This window comes from Bufo gargarizans, chromosome 1 (genome assembly GCF_014858855.1).
Source record: "Bufo gargarizans isolate SCDJY-AF-19 chromosome 1, ASM1485885v1, whole genome shotgun sequence".
Classification (NCBI taxonomy): domain Eukaryota; kingdom Metazoa; phylum Chordata; class Amphibia; order Anura; family Bufonidae; genus Bufo; species Bufo gargarizans.
This window is the reverse complement of record NC_058080.1, coordinates 571751053-571773103: the sequence shown is the minus strand read 5'-3', so window position 1 is coordinate 571773103 and position 22051 is coordinate 571751053. Positions and strand designations below refer to the sequence as shown.

The following is a 22051-nucleotide window of genomic DNA, read 5'->3' as shown; positions in this document are numbered from 1 at the left end:
GTGTAACCACACCAGCCCACGACCTCCACATCCAGCATGTTCATCTCCATGATCATCTGAGACCTGTCACCTGGACAGCTGCAGCAACAATCGGTTTGCATAAGCAAAGAATTTCTGCACAAACTGTCAGAAACCGTCTCAGGGAAGCTCATCTGCATGCTCGTCGTCCTCATCGGGGTCTGGGCCTGACTGCAGTTCGTCGTCGTAACCAACTTGAGTGGGCAAATGCTCACATTCGATGGTGTCTGGCATGTTGGAGAGGCGTTCTGTTCACGGATGAGTACCGGTTTTGACTGTTCAGGGCAGATGGCAGACAGCGTGTGTGGTGTCGTGTAGGTGAGCGGTTTGCTGACGTCAACATTGTGTTATGGACAACGAACACAGGTGCATTTTATTGATGGCATTTTTAATGCACAGAGATACCGTGACGAGATCCTGAGGCCCATTGTGCCATTCATCCACGACCATCACCTCATGTTGCAGCATGATAATGCATGGCCCCATAATGCAAGGATCTGTATGCCACACCTGTGAGGTGGGATGGATTATCTCGGGAACGGAGAAGTGCTCACTAACACAGATTTAGACAGATCAGTGAATAAAATTTGAGTAATGGGTCTTTTGTGTATGTAGATAATGTTTCAGATCTTTGAGTTCAGCTCATGCAAAATTGGAGCAAAACCAAAAGTGTTGCATTTATATTTTTGTTCAGTGTAAAATATATATATGTGTGTATATGTAAAATACCTGCTCCCCGACCACTCTGTTCCGGAGTGCCTGCTTCCTCCAGTCCATCTTCCAGTCCACAGCTTGCTTACTTCCTCTCCATCATGGCCATGGTCACCTGCTCCTTTGCAGCTGTTGACTGATGTCAGCAGTGACATGTCCACAAGAGACCCGTCAATGCTGAAACGGGCACTGGAGCAGGTTACCATGCCGTAGAAGAAGTAAACAAGCCACAAACCAGAAGAATGACGTGTGGGGCCTTGCGCCCAGGAGCAGAGCATCAGGTAAGTATGATTTTTTTTTATTTTTTTATTTCAGTAGCTGAGACAGGCTGCGGGCATCAGTTAAAACTTTGGTATTCCTGTACAAGCCCTTTAATCTGGAGTGTGCCAAATTAATTTAGCGGAGTCGGCTTCTGAATGGTCTTCAGGTAGGCCAGTGGGAGTGCTGCTGTTGTCAAATCCATTAAATCCATTTCTTGCTGTAAAAAGTGGAACTTTATTCACCAGCCCATGGGTGTGCTGAAACAGTCCATGTTTGGTGACTAATGTTTCACTTTTAAATGGCAAGAAATTAGTTTGGAGAGCTGCACTTTCCCTGTTTATTGGACTACTTGGGGCTCCAAAGGCAAGTACTAAATACTGGTGTGTGTATATAGGAGAAGTTACCTCCTAAATTTTCTCTAGCTGCTGTTAGTGGCTCAGAGAAAGGGGATTCCCAGCAGGGCCCTCCTGAAAAAGATGCAAAGCAGTTATCAAACAATTAACAGTAAGTTCTCTTAAAGGGGTTGTCCGGGTTCAGCCCCCCCCTTCTTTCCCCACTCAGCCCCTCTGACATGAGCATGGGATCATTTCATACTTTTTTGTTTATATTTTTTACACTGCTAGGCAGAGGCTTCCGCCTAGCACTGTTTCCGGTGATGTCACCGGCACTGATGGGTGAGCTTTGGCACTGTCCTAGCCATTTTACAGGTACGTCACTGGATCTCCAGAAAAAGCCCTTGCCCTGTGCGATCCAGTGCATAGCAAGGGAGAGAATTGGAGCATGAAATGCGCCGATGCTCATGTCAGAGGGGCTGAGTGGGGGAAACTGGAGATGGTCTTTGTGCTGGAGTATTTCCGTTTGCAAGCTTTCATACCCAAGAAGCTCAGTACACAGGTCTCCACAGCTGTGGAAGGTAAGCTGACATTGATGATAGAAATATACAATGTAAGCAGCCGCTGGTAGATTAAATAAAAATTGTAATCTTATCAAGATAACATTTCTGGCTTCTGGTGAAAAAGAAATACAGACCGTTAGGATAGGTCATCAATATCCGATTGGTGGGGAACCGATTGGGGGGGAGTTTTTTGGTCAGTAGCCAATGCAGGACAGCTTTGACCACTGTGTAGTGACCATGTCGGCTTAGTGCATTTCATTTGAATCGGAGCTGAGCTGCAGTACACCTGCACGGCCACTACATAGTGTATGGAGCTGTCTGCTTCCAGCCACATCCACTGTGTTGTTTATGGCACCATTGGCGGACAAAAACGGCCGATTGAGGGTGCTGGGTGTCGGACCCCGAAAGGATCTGATATTGATGACCAATGCTGAGAATAGGTCATCACTATTAACCAGAAAACCTCTTTAAGGGTAATTTTCCTGCACATCATTTTTTCTGTGTAAAATTGCTGTGATTCCAACTCCAATGCAAAACGTAATAGATAACATTGGTAATTCTCTCTGAAGAACTTCCTGACAACAGTCTCTGTTCAGAAGCTAGTGTTCATATGTGTATTTTATTTGATTGCCAGGGTATCTGGTCCAGGAGATCAAAAAGGCTGACATTGCTGTTCCAGAAGCAAGTGTGCGGCCAGCGGCCCCCCTCCCCAAACATGTATTGGAAATACAGGTAAATCTAGCTTAATGTCTCTTCTTTTACAGACTGTAGTCACCTAGGGGTTATTTACAAACTGATATTCACCAGGTTATTTTCGCCGCAATCTGCAACTTTTCCCCGCTCATAACCAGGTCTAAAAAAGGTGGCGTGGTGGGGAAGGGAGCGGGCCTCCAGGCCTATCTCATTTATCATTTTCTAAGCCTGCTTTAGGCATACAAAATGTTCTAAATCTATGGTAGCAAGGAAGCAGGCATAGATTTAGACCGGCGGTTGAGTGTGCCGAAGTTATGTAGAAGCCAGTGCCTCTACATAACTTCGCCGGATCCACCATCAGCGCAGGGGTTATTAAGATCAGCATCTAAGACGCCGGTCTTAATAAATGACCCCCTACTTTCTCATTTTATATGTATATGATGGGTTGTAACAGCCCCTTCCCATTCGCTGTAAAAAAAAATATTTTCTAAGTTTTTACTGTATTGATCTGGCAGACATAGTACACACATTGTTTAATTAACAAGGGTTTTCTCTGTTGGGTACGTCCTACGTTTTGTAGGAACAGTTACAGAAGCTTGAATCTGAGCTGAAGGAAGTGAATAAGAACAAGGAGAAGCTGCAGAAGAACCTGCTGGAGCTGACTGAGTATGCGCACATGCTGAGGGTGACGAAGAGCTTTGTGCAGCGATCATCGGAGGTAATTAGTGACTACCCCTCAGAATGTTGGTAGACTGTTTGTAGGGTAAACTCTGCTACCTGTCCCTGACTGCCTTACCACATTTTCTGGTTTCATATGGATATTGCTCTTGGGATGGAAATTCTCCCATGGCGGACCTTTGTTTTCTGTCCTGCTACTTTGAATATTTCTTATATTTAAGGTTCTTGACCATTGACTTTTCCTCTTCTCATTGTGTATTTCCTTCCTTCTCTTGTCCTTGTTTTTATTGGATCTCTTCCAGATCAAAAACATACGGTGTTCAAAATATACAGAGCGTTATTGAGATCACAGTCCGATGGGGTCACATACATATACAGCAAGGCATCAGAGCATCAAATAGGCCAGTAACATATGACCATACAGAGCACAGTTGCCCTTGTGCCTCTTGATTTTATTGGAATACCTTTGTTTTGTCATACTTTGATATTGGGAATACAGCACCGTAGGAGGCCAAGTCCCTCTTTATTGTAGCTGTATACCCCAGGGACACATCCTTTTTATCCTTTTCATTTTCTTGCTCGACGCAGATCTGCTTAAATAAAAATGGTAGAACCGGCATCCAATTTCCAGTTATCTTCTTTATTTACCCGCAATACACTACGGACGTGTGAATGGACCCTAAAAAACCTGGTGACAGATTAACTTTAGGGTCCATTCACACGTCTGTAAGTGTTTTGCGGATCTACAAAACACTCGCTCCAGCCATGTGCACATGGCCGGCACTATAATAGAAAATGCTATTGCGGACATGAATAGGACATGTTTTTTTTTTGTTTTTTTATTTTTTTTGCGAAGCTGTGGACTGGAAGTTCGGGGCCGTGGAACGGAAGTGCAGATGCGGACAGCACACTGTGTGCTGTCTGCATCTTTTCCTGCCACATTGAAAATGAATGGGTCCGCACCGGTTCCGCATAATTGCGGAACGGATCAGGACCATTCATACGGACGTCTGAATGCAGCCTCAAAGTTGTTGTCCAGAACTTTTATATTGATGGCCTGTCGTCCGTAACCAGCTCTGTCCACTGCACAGGAGATGGAGCGCTGTCACTGGAGCTAATGCTGAACAGCTGATCGGTCGGGGTGTTGGACCCCCACCTATGAGATGCTGAGATATTGATGGCCCATCCTGAGGATGTCATTACTACTTCATTGGATACATGATTCTTATCTCCACGTTTAGCTATGATTTCTTGCCTGTAATATTTTTGTATTTAATGGTCTTGTATAAAATGCACAGTGTTCATTATTTATCACATTTATAATAAAACTCTGCCTTTTAAGCATGAAACGTCTTCTCATGCCCGTTATGAAGAATTTCCTACGATAGAGAAGGAATCCTTAATGGACTATACTTGTATGCAAAGACTTGGAGCCAAACTGGGGTAAGTTGGGAGAGATTTTAAATATTCTCGGGTCAGTGCCTGTTTTAATACATAAATCCAGAGCGCCCCATTCTGTCAATTACGTTTTTGTAGGCCAGTCCCACCACATTAATGAAAGTCTCCTGAGTCTTTTCTGCTTCTTCCATCATGCTTGCCATGCAGATAAGTAAGGTGAGATGGCTTTTCCTAACACTGAGACAGAGGGATTCAGGTTACCAGATATGGCCAAGAGGTAATTTGGCAGTGTAAAGTGACTTTTAACCTTTTATCACCAAGACTTCCTGTGATGTATGGTACTAGGCTCCTGGTCCTCTCTTATGGCCAGCGAAGTCAATGGCACATCACTGTTGTCCGCAGTTTGATGGGCATGGCCTATACATTTAGGGAGGGCAGAATAAGCTCTGGTGTGTAGCTCTGAAGCTATACGCCTGTGCTGTTTCTTCTGGACTCTGAAGCCGTTTTGTCCAATCCCTGCTACCTGGTAGAATGGACACAGAACGTGGGTGGTCTTTTGGGTCTTAGAAGTGTCTGGCAAAGAAGAGAAATGATGATGGCCCAGGAAGAGCTTGAGGTAGACAATGATTGGGGCACTGCAGGGAAATGAGGGACAGTTAATCATTAGCAATGGAATGGAGCCAGATTTTTAAAGGGAGCCTGTCACACTGACAATGCAAGCCAGCATGCTGTAGAGCAGTAGGAGCTGAGCAGATTGAGGTATTGTTTTATAGGAACACCTATAAAACTTGAGCAGTAGAAGAACCTTGGTGATCATGTTGACGGTCCAGTTACTGACAGCTATAGCGGTATGCTCAGTCTTAGGCCTCTTTCACACTGGCGTGTGCGGTCTGTGGTCGTGCTGCAGCTCGCAAAATTCGGGCCGCAATGCACGAGCACAGTCCGTGGGGCAGCCGCAGTGGATTGCGGACCCATTCACCTGAATGGCTCCGCGATCTGGCCGTTGCGCAAAAAGATAGGACATGTTCTATCTTTTTGCGGAACGGAAGTACGGGACGAAACCCCCTGTAGTGCTTCCGTAGGGTTCCGTTCCGCATCTCTGGATTTGCGGACCCATTCAAGTGAATGGGTCCGCATCCATGATGCGGAGTGCCCACGGAACGACGCCTGTGTATTGCGGCCCGGTGACTTTTAAGCTCAGAATGAACAGCGGTTCAAATGAATACATTGCAAGTTATACTGACTCTTTTCCTACAAAAGTATATAACATGCTGCCTGCAGATTGGACTGCATTGTCAACGTGACAGATTCTCTTTAAAGGGCATCTGTCAGCAGATTTGTACCTATGACACTGGCTGACCTGTTACATGTGCACTTGGCAGCGGAAGGTATCTGTGTTGGTCCCATGTTCATATGTGCCCGCCTTGCTGAGAAAAAGGAGGTTTTAATATATGCAAATGAGCCTCTAGGAGCAATGAGCTCAGCTCTCTCTGCAATAGCAGCACCCCCGTTGCTCTTAGAGGCTCATTTGCATACATTAAAACATCATATTTCTCAGCAATGCGGGCACATATGAACATGGGACCAACACAGATGTCTTCATCTGCCAAGTGCAAATACAACAGGTCAGTTCATGGGGAATACAAATATGACATGTCCCCTTTAATTCATAAAAAAAAAAGTTATTTCACTTTTTCACTAGTACTATTATTTTTGTTGTTGTTAGGGTGTAAAGGTTCAATTGATTCTTGCAACAAAATCGCCACAGCTCACGTCACATTTAAGCCTCATTCACACGTCAGTGTTTGGTCAGTGATTTTTATCAGTGATTTTGTGCCAAAACCAGGTGCGGCTCTAAACACAGAACAGGTGCAGATCTTTCTCTTATACCTGATCTCTGTGGAGGCTCCCAATCACTGACTGTGTGAATAAGGCATTAGAGACTATGTTGGAAGTTTAGGTTTTAAGGATCTCCTGATGTATACCCTAACAGAAGGCTGCACAATATCCCACAAAGACCAGAGGGGCGCTCTTGATGGAAAACACTGACGTGTGAATTGGGCCTTAGGTGTCATTCAAATATGATGATTCTGATCAGTCTTTGCATCATAATTTTCAAGCCAAAACCAGGAGTGGGTTCAAAAATTAGAAGTGGTACAAATATTTCCATTATGCTTTCTCTCTGTTTATTCCATTTTTAGTTTTATCCTACAAATACTGATGCAAAATATGGACCATAATATTGACGTGTGAATGAGGACCTCGGGATGATATCTGCACTAACTTCATTTGCTCCAAAAGCAATTAATGGATCTGTTTTCTGTCTGCAGCTTTATTTCTGGTTTGGTTCACTACGCAAAATTAGAATCATTTGAGAAAATGCTCTGGAGAGCTTGTAAAGGCTACACCATCCTGACGTACCGGGAGCTAGATGAGTTTCTTAAAGATTCTGATACGGTGAGTTGGTGTTGACATAAACTATATTGAAGACGTGAGGCAGCCATACGCATTCAGTAGCTGTCAGCCGAATGTTCGTCCGACAGCTATCTCCCCTGTCTTCCCCATACATGTTTGGTTTGGCAGCTTATGTCCCATGAGAACAAAAGGATCAGGTCCTTGTCTTCTCTGACATCATCTGTTGGAGTAGAGTCGGGAGCTTCCCACACAGTGTGTCGGCTGAATCCTCCACTCTGGCAGATTCAAATAATGAGACTAATGTGTATGGCCAGCTTTAGCGCTTAGGCTACTTTCACACTCTCGTTTGGTGTGGATCGGTCATGGATCTGCACAAACGCATCCGTTCAGATATTACATCTGCATCTGTTCAGAACGGATCAGTTTGTATGATCTTTTAGGGTACTTTCACACTTGCGTTTTTCTTTTCCGGCATAGAGTTCCATCACAGGGGCTCTATGCCGGAAAAGAACTGATCAGTTTTATCCCCATGCATTCTGAATGGAGAGTAATCCGTTCAGTTTGCATCAGGATGTCTTCAGTTCAGTCGTTTTGACTGATCAGGCAAAAGAGAAAACCGCAGCATGCTACGGTTTTCTCTCCGGCGAAAAAAACTGAAGACTTGCCTGAACGCCGGCATTTTTTCCCATACGAATGTATTAGCGCCGGATCTGGCATTCAGAATACCGGAATGCCGGATCCGTCGTTCCGGTATGCGCATGTGCAGATCGGTAAAAATGAGAAAAAATGTACAAGACGGATCCGTCGGTCCGCATGACAAGCGGAGAGACGGATCCGTCCTTGCAATGCATTTGTGAGACGGATCCGCATCCGGATCCGTCTCACAAATGCTTTCAGTCAGCGGCAGATCGGCGGATCCGGCAGCCAGTTCCGACGACGGAACTGCCCGCCGGATCACACTGCCGCAAGTGTGAAAGTAGCCTAACATAGCCAAAACGGATCCGTCTTGAACACCATTGAAAGTGAATGGAGGACGGATACATTTTCTATTATGTCGGTGAAAACTGATCCGTTTGGCTCAGTTTCGTCAGACGGACACCAAAACGCTGCAAGCAGAATGGAGGCGGAACGGAGCTAAACTGAGCCAAACTGATGCATTCTGAGCGGATCCTTTTCCATTCAGAATGCATTAGGGCAAACTTATCTGTTTTGGACCGCTTCTGAAAGCCCAGAATGGATCTCGCAAACGGAAACCAAAACGCCAGTGTGAAAATAGCCTTAGTTGAATTGATTGTCACGTTACATTTTTGATGGACCTGGCTTCAAGAACTTGCTAAGGCCCGCTTGACATACTATACATCAGTTTCCCTCTGGCATGGTACAGAAAATTCCAGAAGGAAATTGAAGCTAGAACTGATCCCATACTTTTTTTTTTATAGGATTCCTCATATTCATTCGGTGCATCAGTTGTGATGCTGGGTATAAAATAGCGGCGCATACTGCGTTTTGCTGTCTACAGAAGCTGCACTACACATGCATCAGTTGTTTCATGCTCCATAAAAAAGATAGAGTGAAATTAAGTTTAACGGAGACGTGCATCTTTGTTAAAGGGTTTCTACCACCAGATTTTTACCTATTTAGCTGACTGACACTAGCGATCTGCTAGTGTCTGCTGTACCTAACCGTGTTCTTGTATTACCTTTGTCTGCTGTGGTTAACCTTAAAAACGTACTATTATTGCTATGCAAATGAGCTGAAGATGGCGGCGCAGGGAGAGGTCAGACAGTCACTGCGCCTGCGCCAAATACAGAAGCGCACGGCGCAGGCGTGAGAATTCAGCCGAGATGGAGTGAAGTAGGCTGTCAATCTAGACGAGAGGGGCGGCAGACATGGTGAGTAGACGGAGCCTCTAGGTGCTGAAAAGACGCCCACATAGCACCTAGAGGCTAATTTGCATATCAATAAAAGTATGTTTTTAAGGTTAACCGCAGCAGACAAAAGTAATACAAGAACACGGTTAGGTACAGCAGACACTAACAGATCGCTAGTGTCAGACCGCTAAATAGGTCAAAATCTGGTGGTAGAAACCCTTTAAAGGGATTGTCTGATTTAGAAACAGCATTTTTATATAACCGGTTAGGGAATTCGGAGCTAATAGCAGTATGACCCCTGGTAAGGAGTCCATATCACTTGGCCGGAGCAGTTACAAAGAGCATCTCTCTGGTCTGTCCTGCAGTACGCAGACAACCCACTGGTTTGAATGGGGACTGTGTAATACTAAGTTTTCCCTCTGGTGCTGTTGCAGGAAATTTAAACATTTACAGCCCATTGCTAGGGGCTGTAAATCATCTGGTTCGGTTGGAAAGGGGAATCTACCTGAAAAGAGGAGCACATAAAAAACAATGGGAGAATTGGATAGTAAGATCTGGTTTAGCCTCCGAGGACTTGACGAGATAATGGTTGGTATTCAGCCTAGATCAGAGAAGTAGGACTGCCCATAGATGATTTTAGCAGGATGGAGAGGTTAACTGTTGATAGGGATCAAGTATAGAACTTACTGAGGGAACGGAGGACACTGCACGGGGAGGGAGGGGTTTTTGAGGGGTTTATTGCTGTGTATGTTTTGTACTTGTGTACGGTATGTTCAAACTAAGAAAAATGATCTGATTTAAAAAAAAAAACATTTACAGCCTTTTTTACCCACAGATTACAGCTTATTGATGGGGATCCCAGCAGAGGGACACTTAGAACGTGTGTCTTCAGTGACCGCATTGCTTTATGTGGCTATAGACTTCATAAAGGGGGACAAGGGTGTACAATTCTATGCATGATTGAACAATGGGGGAGATTTATCAAAACTGGTGCTAAAGGAAACTGGTTTAGTTGCCCATAGCAACCAATCAGACTACACCTTTCATTTTTCGGCGCTCTTTTGGAAAACAAAAGGATCAATCTGATTGGTTGCTAGGGGCAACTAAATCTGTTTTCCTTTGCACCAATTTTAATATATCTCCCCAATGTTTTTTGAGCTTTTTGTAAAGTTCATCAAATCTCTGAACACTTTTTGTATGTGCTTAACATGCTCTTTATTTGGTGTAACTCATTAGCTGTCTGTCTTCAATTTATAGGAAGAGCCAACTAAGTGGTTTGTGTTTTTAGTTTCTTATTGGGGAGACCAAATAGGACAAAAAGTCAAGAAGATCTGCGACTGGTGAGTAAAATTGAAGGGGTTTGCACACAGCAGACTTTTATGGTCTATCAAATGATTGAAAGCTTTCCCTGTATACATGAACATGAAAGGGAACCTGTCACCTGGATTTTGTGTATAGAGCTGAGGACATGGGTTTCTAGATGGCCGCTAGCACATCCGCAATACCCAGTCCCCATAGCTCTGTGTGCTTTTATTGTGTAAAAAAACAAAACTATTTTATATATATATATATATATATATATATATATATATATATATATATATATATATATATATATATGTAAATGAGGCAAGTAAGAAGCCCAAGGAGCTGTTACTAACGTTTCCGGAGCCCATCCACGCCCACGGTGAAGGAGCCCAGCACCCCCCCTACATACTTTGAATCTCCTCCTTGCTCCCCGACGTCACAAAACTAGAGCACCGCAATCTCGCGTTGCGCAAGAGCTAGCGCATGTGCAGCGTCGGCATAGTGTTCCTTCCCTGTGCTGGCATCAGCCTCAGGGAACGAACTGCGCATGCGCTAGCTCACGCATCGCGAGATTACGGCGCTCTAGCTTTGCGACGTCCGGGAGCAAGGAGGAGATTCGGAGGATGCAAGGTGGTGCTGGGCGCCTTTACAGTGGGCGTGGCTGGGCTCAGAGTCAGAGAACGCTGGACTCCTCTCTCAAGCATAGAGGAGACAGGACTCATCTAATGTGAATTTACAGATCTCTAAAATCTTTTTTTTGTTACACAATAAAAGCACACAGAGCTATGGGGACTGGATATTGCGGATGTGCTAGTGGCGATCTAGCAACCCAAGTCCTCAGCTCTATACACAAAATCCAGGTGACAGGTTTCCTTTAGGGGCACATTTATTAAGACCGGCGTTTTAGACGCTGGTCTTAAAGCCCCGTCGCTGGTGGTGGATCGCCGAAGTTATGAAGAGGCGCCGGCCTCTTCATACCTTCGGCATATCCAGCGTTGCTTCTAAATGTAAGACAGCATCCGAAACAGGCGTAGAGAATGGTAAATGAGACAGGTCTGCTGGCCTGTCCCATTGACCACTGCCGCCACTCCTCCTTTTTAGACCTGGTGTGAGCAGGGAGAAGTCATAACCAAAGTTTGAAATAAAATAAAATATTTCGCCCCTTTTTTCCTATATTATATAAAAATATAAAAAATATTAAAAATCATTAGCTTTGCCACTTCTGAAAACACCAGTGCTGTTAAAATATAAATGTATTTATTTCATGTGCTGAATGCTGTAATGAAAAAAAAAATGCTTCACCATTCACAAAAAATGAATAAAAAGTGATCAAAAAGTCATACACACTCCAAAATGGTATCAATAAAAACTACAGTATTAAAGTACAAGAATACAAGTAAAACTATATAAATGTGGTATTGGCCCCCAATAAAGGGGTTATCTGGCCCCCAAACTAATTTTCCTTGTGGCTGTGAAAGTGTGTAAATGAAAGTAAAATGCCACTAACCTCTTTAGCAGAGCTCTGTTCCAGTGCCGAGGCTCCGGTCACTGGCGAATTAGAAGTGTGCTGTCCCATCCGTGGTCATGTGCACTGCTGCAGCAATTTACCTATTTAACCCTTTAAGGACACATGACGTACCGGTACGGTTTGCGGCTTTCTATAGTGCGGCGGCGGTGCCATCGGGTCCCCATGGTGCTGTGGGGGAACCCGATGGAATGGAAGGCAGCGCGATGCCTTCCTGAGGCATCTGCGCTGCCTTCCAGTGAAGAGCCTGTGAGATCCCCCTGGATCTCACAGGCCCCGGAAGCTGTATGAGTAATACACAGTATTACTCATACAGTCAATGCATTCCAATACAGAAGTATTGGAATGCATTGTAAAGGAATATACCCCCAAAAGTTCAAGTCCCAAAGTGGGACAAAAAATAAAGTAAAAAAAAGTTGAAAAAATAAAGTCCCATCCCCCCCCCAAAAATTAAGTTTCAACAAAAAATAAACAAAAACGTAATTTTCCCCAAATAAAGTTAAAAAAAAATTGTAAAAAATAGGGGGGAAAAAAGTATACATATTAGGTATCGCCGCGTCCGTATCGACCGCCTCTATAAACATATAACATGACCTAACCTCTCAGATGAACACCGTAAAAAATAAAAACTGTGCTAAATAAACCATTTTTGTCAGCTTACATCACAAAAAGTGTAATAGCAAGCGATCAAAAAGTCACACGCACCCCAGAATAGTGCCAATCAAACCGTCATCTCATCCCGCAAAAAATGAGACCCTACCTAAGATAATCGCCCAAAAACTTAAAAAACTATGGCTCTCAGAATATGGAGACACTAAAACATGATTTTTTTTTTCCAAAAATTATATTATTGTGTAAAACTTACATAAATAAAAAAAAAAGTATACATATTGGGTATCGCCGCATCCGTATCAACCGGCTCTATAACAATATCACATGACCTTACCCCTCAGAGCAACACCGTAAAAAATTAAAAATAAAAACTGTGCTAAATAAACAATTTTTTGTCACCTTACATCACAAAAAGTGTAATAGCAAGCGATCAAAAAGTCACACGCACCCCAGAATAGTGCCAATAAAACCGTCATCTCATCCCACAAAAATCATACCCTACCCAAGGTAATCGCCAAAAAACGTATGGCTTTCAAACTATGGAAACACTAAAACATGATTTTTTTTGCTTCAAAAATGAAATCCTTGTGTGAAACTTACAGAAATAAAGTATACATATTAGGTATCGCCGCATCCGTGACAACCTGGTCTATAAAAATATCACATGATCTAACCTGTCAGACGAATGTTGTAAATAACGAAAAATAAAAACTGTGCCAAAACAGCTATTTCTTGTTATCTTGCCTCACAAAAAGTGTAATATAGAGCAACCAAAGATCATATGTACCCTAAACTAGTACCAACAATAACACCACCCTATCCCCGTAGTTTCTAAAATGGGGCCACTTTTTTGGAGTTTCTACTCTAGGGGTGCATCGGGGGGGGGGGCTTCAAATGTGACATGGTGTCAAAAAATACAGTCCAGCAAAACCTGCCTTCCAGAAACCGTATGGCATTCCTTTCCTTCTGCGCCCTGCCGTGTGCCCGTACAGCAGTTTAAGACCACATACGGGGTGTTTCTGTAAACTACAGAATCAGGGCCATAAATATTGTTTGGTTTGGCTGTTAACCCTTGCTTTGTAACCGGAAAAAAAATATTAAAATGGAAAATCTGACAAAAAAGTGAAATTTTGAAATTGTATCACTATTTTCCATTAATTCTTGTGGAACACCTAATGGGTTAACAAAGTTTGTATCAGTTTTGAATACCTTGAGGGGTGTAGTTTATAGAATGGGGTCATTTTTGGGCGGTTTCTATTATGTAAGCCTCGCAAAGTGACTTCAGACCTGAACTGGTCCCTAAAAATTGGGTTTTTGAAAATTTCAGAAAAATTTAAAGATTTGCTTCTAAATTTCTAAGCCTTATAACATCCCCAAAAAAATAAAATATCATTCCCAAAATGATCCAAACATGAAGTAGACATATGGGGAATGTAAAGTAATAACTATTTTTGGAGGTATTGCTATGTATTATAGAAGTAGAGAAATTGAAACTTAGAAATTTGCTATTTTTTCAACAATTTTGGTACATTTGGTATTTTTTTATAAATAAAAATGATTTTTTTTTTAACTTCGTTTTACCAGTGTCATGAAGTACAATATGTGATGAAAAAACAATCTCAGAATGGCCTGGATAAGTCAAAGCGTTTTAAAGTTATCAGAACTTAAAGTGACACTGGTTTAGATTTGCAAAAAATGGCCAAGTCCTTAAGGTGAAATAGGGCTGAGTCCTATTTGAATTTCATTAAGATTTATTTTGATGACCTAAAATTGTAGATATTTTTTTAAGTTTTTTACTTTAAGTATGATTAGGGACAACAGGTGAATAGAAACTACCCATACAGTGAGGAAAAAATATAAATATAATTGGACATTGCAGAGTTTCCAGTATATATCATAAATATCTGATAGATACGGTATATGCACCTTTATTTAAAACGGGAGTCCCCTGTGCCACCTCGCCCAAACTTGGTGACCGTGAGAGGTAGAATGTACTGAAAAAGCTCACTGCGCCACTGTTTCCAACCACCTCTCGCAGCCTGTATGCTAGGGCCAGGTATCTAAGGGAATACCTCTAAATGATGTTTCCTTATTTGTTTTCAGTTACCATTGTCATATGTATCCTTACCCAAACTCTTCTGAAGAACGGCAAGAGATCATATCTGGGCTGAACACAAGAATTCAAGACCTTCATGCGGTGAGGATGGTTACTGTATGCCTGCTGTTTAATAATGAAAATGCATTGGTTAGGTATAGTATGGGTTTATGGGGTGGGTATGGAAGACATGAAAGATGTAAAAGAAAATTTATTGTGGGTGCTGTTGCTGTTAAATTAAATTCCACCACCCATTATTAACATTGAGCTTGTGGCAGTGGCCAGGATATGAGAAATTGCTGATCCTGTCCATTTAAAGGGCATTTGTCACCAGATTTCTGATAATGAATCCAGAATTGAGATGTGTGCTGAATGTAATGTATTTAGTCCCACTTCCTTATGTGGGTTCAATGTGTAGAAAAACAGTCTCCTATAATATGTAAATGAGCCCCTGGGTGCACTGAGGATGGTGCCGTTCCACCCAAAGGCTCGGCTCCCTGCCTGCTTTACCACCGCTAAGACTGACGGGCCAGGCAGTGAAAACATCTTCACGCCTAGACCTAATGTCTCACGAAAGAGCGTTCAGCTGTACAGGGAAGGAGGCAATATCCCTTAATGCAATGGGTAGAAAAATGAAAATTGTTCCTTTTTGCCCATTTACTACAAACTGCTTTAGAACAAGATCAAATGAAAATCATGGCAGTGTGTGGTAGGGCTTGGTTACTACCAATACGGAACAGTCTGCAACATAGTCCAGTTTACCTGAGGAGTTGAGAAGAAAAACGTCTTCTGCTGTCCTTTCCTTGTGAATGGATTATGCCAATAATACCTGTTACCGTACCTCTTCGTGTGAAAGTCTTGGTCTTAACATGTCTATATTGTCTGCTCAGCTATGATGCATGTAACTTTGCATGTTTACCTCTTCATGTAGGTGATAAACCAGACGGATGATTATTTGAGACAAGTTCTCTTTAAGGCCTCGGAGTTGGTCTACAATTGGGTTATCCAGGTCAAGAAGATGAAGGCCATTTACCATGTGCTGAATTTTTGTAGTTTTGATGTCACTAATAAATGCTTAATCGCTGAAGTTTGGTGTCCCGTGGCAGATCTCCAGAACCTCAAAAGAGCTCTTGAGGAAGGCTCGGTAAGATGTTTTTTCTTTTTTTCTTGCTGTACAACAAGCTTTGAGCAGATGTAATTCATTTGATGTGTTTTGATATTCACTTCTACACTGAAATGATGGATGCATTGAATGTTCTCATTAAACAGAGAAAGAGCGGTGCTTCTATCCCCTCCTTCATAAACCGCATTCCCAGCAATGAGACCCCTCCAACATTAATACGTACAAACAAATTCACTGCTGGCTTTCAGAGCATAGTAGATACATATGGCATTGGGACCTACAGAGAAGTAAATCCAGGTATGTTTTATATCTAAGACTGTTCAGCGTTTTCATTTTTTTTAAAAGGGCTATTCTGTGACGTTGGTATTGATGGCCTCTCCTTAGGATTAGACATTGGTATCTGATCAGTGGGAGTCAGCTAATGGAGCCCCTCACAATCAGCTGAAAGGGCTGTGGCACCTTGATGAGCATACCATTACCTTCTCTTCTTACCAGTCACATCATTATACGTTTAGTAGGGTCTGTAACAGGCACTGACTTATAGAAGTACCTAGACCGTTGATACTCCATTGACCAGGGCTTAGGCTCCATTCACACATCCGCAACCTGTTTTGCGGATACACGGAGCCACAGATCCGCAAAACACGGAAAGCGGCAATGTGCGTTCCGCATTTTGCGGACCGCTCATTGCCGGCACTAATAGAATATGCCTGTTCTTGTCCGCAATTGCGGACAAGAATAGGACATGTTCTATTTTTTTGCGGAAACGGAAGCACGGATGCGGAAGGGCGGATCCGCAAATGTGGATGCGGACAGCACATTCCGGCCCCATTGAAAATGAATGGGTCTGCACCCGTTCCGCAAAATTGCGGAACGGATGCGGATCCATTTTGCGGACGTGTGAATGGACCCTTACTGTGGGTTATTCCCATCCAGCCCATTAAAGGGAACCTGTCACCGGGATTTTGTGTATAGAGCTGAGGACATGGGTTGCTAGATGGCCGCTAGCACATCCGCAATACCCAGTCCCCATAGCTCGGAGTGCTTTTATTGTGTAAAAACCCTGATTTGATACATATGCAAATTAAACAGAGATGAGTCCTGTCCCTGACTCATCTCAAATACAGGACTTATCTCAGGGTAATCTGCATATGTATCAAATCGTTTTTTTTTTTTTTTTTTTTTTTGTTTTTTTTTTACACAATAAAAGCACACAGAGCTATGGGGACTGGGTATTGCGGATGTGCTAGCGGTCATCTAGCAACCTGTGTCCTCAGCTCTATACCCAAAATCCAGGTGACAGGTTCCCTTTAAAGCCAAGATGAGAAACTGCTTTGAATTTTTATTACTTCACTTTGCACCAGTATTTGAATGTTATAAGGAAAATAGAATGACAACCTGCATGTTTCTTCATATAACAGCTCCTTACACTATTATCACATTTCCATTCCTGTTTGCCGTGATGTTTGGAGATTTTGGACATGGTCTTCTGATGTCTCTATTTGCTCTGGTTCTGGTTCTCTATGAAAACAGCCCAAAATTACAACGCACACAAGATGAAGTAAGGAGTTTCTTTATTTTATAGATAGATATTAAACATTCTCTTTAATATCTTCATTTTTTTTTTTTATAAAGAGGTTGTCCTAGCGTAAAGGAGGGGATGTGCTGTTTAGAAAGGGCTTTGAACTGTAATAACAAAATAAATAAAAAAAAGGCCATACTTACTCTAAGGGTCCATTCACACGTCCGTAATGTATTGTGGATCCACAATACACCCGGCCGGCACCCCCATAGAACTGCCTTTTCTTGTCCGCAATTGCGGACAAGAATAGGACATGTTCTATTTTTTTCCGGAGCCGCGGACCGGAAGATCGGGGCCGCGCTCCGGAAATGCGGATGCGGACAGCACACGGTGTGCTGTCCGCATTCATTCCTTCCCCATAGAGAATGAATGGGTCCGCACCCGTTCCGAAATTCTACAGACGTGTGAATGGACCCTCACTGATCTGTCGCCCTGTTTGGATGCCTACAGGGTCTCCTCTACTCTAGTTTGTGGTCTAATCTCAACAGCAGTGCCTACTGCATCCAGTGATTGGCTAGGCAGGCATTTCCTGTGTGTGGAAAGCAGCTGGGACCCAGAAAGCATCCAAAAAGGATTGACAGGGTATCGATGTGGGCGACTATGGATTCCTATAACTTTTTTTTATACCACTCTGAGCCCTTTCTTAAGACTTTTTCCCCCCAGTGGACGTTTTTGTATGTTTTCATTATTAAAAATGTTTTATAACGGAAATTTAAATCCCTAATTAATCCATATAAAATATTCAGATCATTGCCATAAGTCACCTCCTGTGTGGCTTTTACCACTTTTAATCATTACAGCTATAGGTCAATCCAAATACGAGTTGGTACATTATGTGGGAAGGCTATGTGGGTTGAGCAGTGACCATACAGGATGGCCAGCAAGATCTAGGCCTAGCCCGCTGATTCAGAGTGTATGGGGCCTCCTGACTCTGCCCTCAGTGGGGAAGATATGGATCAGCGTGTTGGATTTCAGCTCCCTTTATTCTTGAAGAAGCTGCTTTTTCCCCCCTCTTCCGGTTAACTCCATGTGCAATCTGCTGAGAATGCATCTGTAATAGAGGATCGGGAGAGGTAGAACTGTCAGGCGAACCATCGTTCGGCCAGCAGAACGCCCATGTGTCCAGCTTTGGCCCAGCTTCATTCTAAGCAAAATAGATCTGCTTAGTGCTTACAATCGCTATACACTTGCTGTAATGTCTGTGAGTTGATGGATACAGTTTTGAGCATTTTATTCTTTGTAATAGTTCATGAAGGCCTTTTTTGAGGGACGTTACATTATTCTGCTGATGGGGCTCTTCTCTGTCTATACCGGGCTTATCTACAATGACTGCTTTTCAAAGTCGCTGAACATATTCGGCTCCAGTTGGAACGTTTCAGCAATGTTTGCAGCAGGAGTTTGGGAGTAAGTATACCCTATACACATTGGCAAGTTTGAATGGAGGAGCCAAGGTTAGGCCATCTTGGTAGAACTGCTAAATTGGCAAGCAGACTATAGAATTGATGTATGAAATCTGTCAGCATGTCCTAATCAAATTTTATTTTCGCACCAGTAAAGAAGATTTATCCAGTGAGTATTTGACTCTGGACCCCAATGTAACAGGAGTTGTCATGGGAGTGTATCCTTTTGGAATAGATCCAGTGAGTACACTACGTTATATCTGTACATTTTTTTTAATTTTTTTAATTACAAACTAGTACCTTTTTAAAGGGGATGTCTGACTTCAGCAAATGGCATTTATCATGTAGAGAAAGTTAATACAAGGCACTTACTAATGTATTGTGATTGTCCATATTGCCTGCTTTGCTGGCTGGATTCATTTTTATATCACATTATACACTGCTCGTTTCCATGGTTATGACCACCTACAATCCATTAGTGGTGGTCATGCTTGCACAATATAGGAAAAAGCACTAGCCTATGTGCGCTACAACAGTCCCGGCCACCAAAGAGACTGACGCTTTTTTCCTATAGTGTGCAAGCATGTCCACCACTGCTGGATTGCAGGGTGGTAGTAACCATGGAAACAAGCAGTGTGTAATGTGTTGAAAAAATTAATCCAGACCGCAAAGGAAGCAATATGGACAATCACAATACATTAGTAAGTGCCTTGTATTGAAGGGGTTATCCCATCGCTAGGAGAACGGAGTAGAGAAAGTTGAGGAGGGTGCACTGCGCATGCGCAGCCACCCTCCATTCATTTCTATGGAGCCGCCGAAAATAGCACTGGCTCGGCTATTTCCGTCGGCCCCATAAAAATGAATGAGAGCTGTGGCTGCGCATGAGCGGTGCGCTCCCATTCACGTCAATGGGAGAGGCGGGGAGCTGCGCCTGGTGGTGGACGGACACCGGCAAACCCAGGGTCCTTCAGCCACAACTCTTCCCGCCTCCGTGCTTCTTGTAGGTGTGGGACCCACACTTATCAGACAATGGGGGCATATCCTATACATAATCAGGAGTGGATCATAAAAGGGGAGAAAGTATAAAGGACAGATACGGCTTCTCCTCTTTTTTGAATTCACTCCTGGTTTTAGCTTCAAAACTGCATCAGGAAACCTGGCCGCGTGGCCGTACCCTTATGGACCGTGTATCCCACTTTTCTAAAGATATATCCTATTGTTAATTATTAGCGGCACCTTCCTGCTGTGCTAACTTTCTGTTTTTATTTCTTTTTCATTTTTTTTTAAGATCTGGAATTTGGCATCAAATCGCCTCACTTTCCTCAACTCTTTCAAAATGAAGATGTCCATTATTCTAGGAGTGGTACACATGACGTTTGGGGTAGTACTGAGTGCTTTTAACTATCTGTAAGTGAATATAATTGATCTAAGTATTCTTTACTATAACCACGTATCACCTTACAAGGATTTCACTATCTTACCCTTGTGACAGTGTTTTTACTAGAAGATTTCCTGTGTGTCTGTCCTCCTTGACTTCTGGGTTGTCCGTCTTCCAGTGCTGTAAAAACCCTCAATGACTGTCCAGAAAGGGTTGCTTAGAGATCTACAAAAAATGGCGATAATAATACTGTCCTGCTGTGGAACAGAGCAGTAGTAATTACACTGTGCCACCTCTACAAAGGAGATGACACGCACATAGGTTTTGAAGCAGAAGCAGCACTTGCAACAGCTGATATATGGGGGGAGTCGGGAGTCAGACCCCCGCAATCTGATAGTGATGACCTATCCTGAGGATGGGCCATTAGTACTAAGAGGGGTTGTGCATTAATGGTAGAGGGTGGGGTGCCAAACATTTGGTTGACCACAGCGGTGACCGGATTCATCATGTGTGCATTTGTTATGATGTAAATGGAGATGGTGACCACCGCAGCCAGTGAATGGCAGGTGGGGTCAGCCTGGATGTTTTCAGTGAGGAGTCCCAGCAGAGCATCGCAGGCCTGGAGGAGAAGGAGCGAGGATTCAGTACTGGGAGCAGGTAAGTCTATCACGCTGGCGTTTTGGCTTTCCCTTTGTGAGATCCGTTCAGGGCTCTCACAAGCGGTCCAAAATGGATCAGTTTGCATTTTAATGCATTCTGAATAGAAAAGGATCCGCTCAGAATGCATCAGTTTGCATCAGTTCAGTCACCATTCCGCTTTGGAGACGGACACCAAAACGCTGCCTGCAGCGTCTTGTTGTCCGTCTGATGAAACAGCCAAACTGATCTGTCCTGGCACACAATGTAAGTCAATGGGGACGGATCTGTTTTCTCTGACACAATTATAGCACAATAGAAAATGGCTCCGACCTCCATCCGTCCTTGCTATGTTAAAGATAATACAAACAGATCTGTTCTGAATGGATGCAGACGGTTGCATGATCTGAACGGATCCGTCCATGACCAAACGCAAGTGTGAAAGTAGCCTAAGGAAGTTTGCCTTTACAGGTCCTGCCAAGTGGTGGGGATTTTCCCAAACGCCCCATTCTGGCATAACCTCTTTAAGCCTCTGCACACTCCCTTTAATATTAAATGTTTTATCGGTTACATATGTGACACTACATCTCCTTAACCATATAAGAGGGGTAGCACAGTGCTGCTTTCTTATACTTATCGCCCACTTACAGGTGTAGTGTGAAATTACGAAAATGCCATGCTGACCCTCACTGATGCCCTGCCGCTGCTGTTCAGACCCTTTACTGCGTCTTCTCTACTCTACAGTTCCTGCTCTGCTCTCAACACCGAGGCATTGCCTGCAGATGTATTCTTGGCAAATCACTGGTGGCAGTGGTGCCCAACGCAGCCAGTGATTGGCTGGGCAGGCATTTCCTGCGTGCCTAGAGCAGACCAGAAAATAGAAAAGCAGCAGGGACCTGGTATGCAGGCGCGTAACTACCATAGTGGCAGACCATGGAACTGCTATGGGGCCCAGGGCAAGAGGGGGCCCAGTCTTAGTTTGGATTATCTCCTCTTCTACTGGAGGTGAAAACTTGGTCAGGACTCTACCCTCTAAAGACACAACTGAGGGTAAAACACGCAAATGAGGCAGTGGAAAAATGGCCCAAGGGTCATTGAAAGGGGTTTAGGCAGAAACCCTTCTGTCCTGTGTGGGGGGCCTGGTTTGATCCTTTGTATGGGGCCCTTACTTCTCTATGTACACCACTGCCGGTATGCATACAAATGTGAGCGTCAGGGGATCAGTGTGGGTGAATATGCATTCCGTTATATTTTTTTATACCACTCGGAGTCCTTTTTAAAGACTACTTCTCCAGTGGCCATTTTTATTTTTTGTTTGCTTGGAATAGGTTACATTGACAGGGCAAGATCTTGAATTGTTGAGAGTAAAAAGTTGCTCCTTTAGCATTTCTGCTTGCTCAGCACAGTACAAACTTCCTGCCCCTTATAGACTCTTTATCTGCATGTATGGTG

The 22051-nt window shown here is 43.4% G+C and overlaps 1 protein-coding gene across 2 annotated transcripts in view; it reads left to right on the top strand.

Annotated features, from left to right (window-relative positions):
- Positions 1 to 22051, top strand: part of ATP6V0A2 (ATPase H+ transporting V0 subunit a2) — a 49188-nt gene that overhangs the window by 13651 nt on the left and 13486 nt on the right. For both annotated transcript variants that reach the window (XM_044275684.1, XM_044275683.1), the window contains exons 3-14: positions 2520 to 2617; positions 3159 to 3296; positions 4599 to 4699; positions 6985 to 7111; positions 10198 to 10280; positions 14489 to 14582; positions 15412 to 15624; positions 15750 to 15900; positions 17025 to 17164; positions 18432 to 18589; positions 18738 to 18825; positions 19874 to 19992. In XM_044275684.1, coding sequence (XP_044131619.1) covers positions 2520 to 2617; positions 3159 to 3296; positions 4599 to 4699; positions 6985 to 7111; positions 10198 to 10280; positions 14489 to 14582; positions 15412 to 15624; positions 15750 to 15900; positions 17025 to 17164; positions 18432 to 18589; positions 18738 to 18825; positions 19874 to 19992 — 1510 coding nt within the window. The remainder of the gene's footprint in view (positions 1 to 2519; positions 2618 to 3158; positions 3297 to 4598; positions 4700 to 6984; positions 7112 to 10197; positions 10281 to 14488; positions 14583 to 15411; positions 15625 to 15749; positions 15901 to 17024; positions 17165 to 18431; positions 18590 to 18737; positions 18826 to 19873; positions 19993 to 22051) is intronic.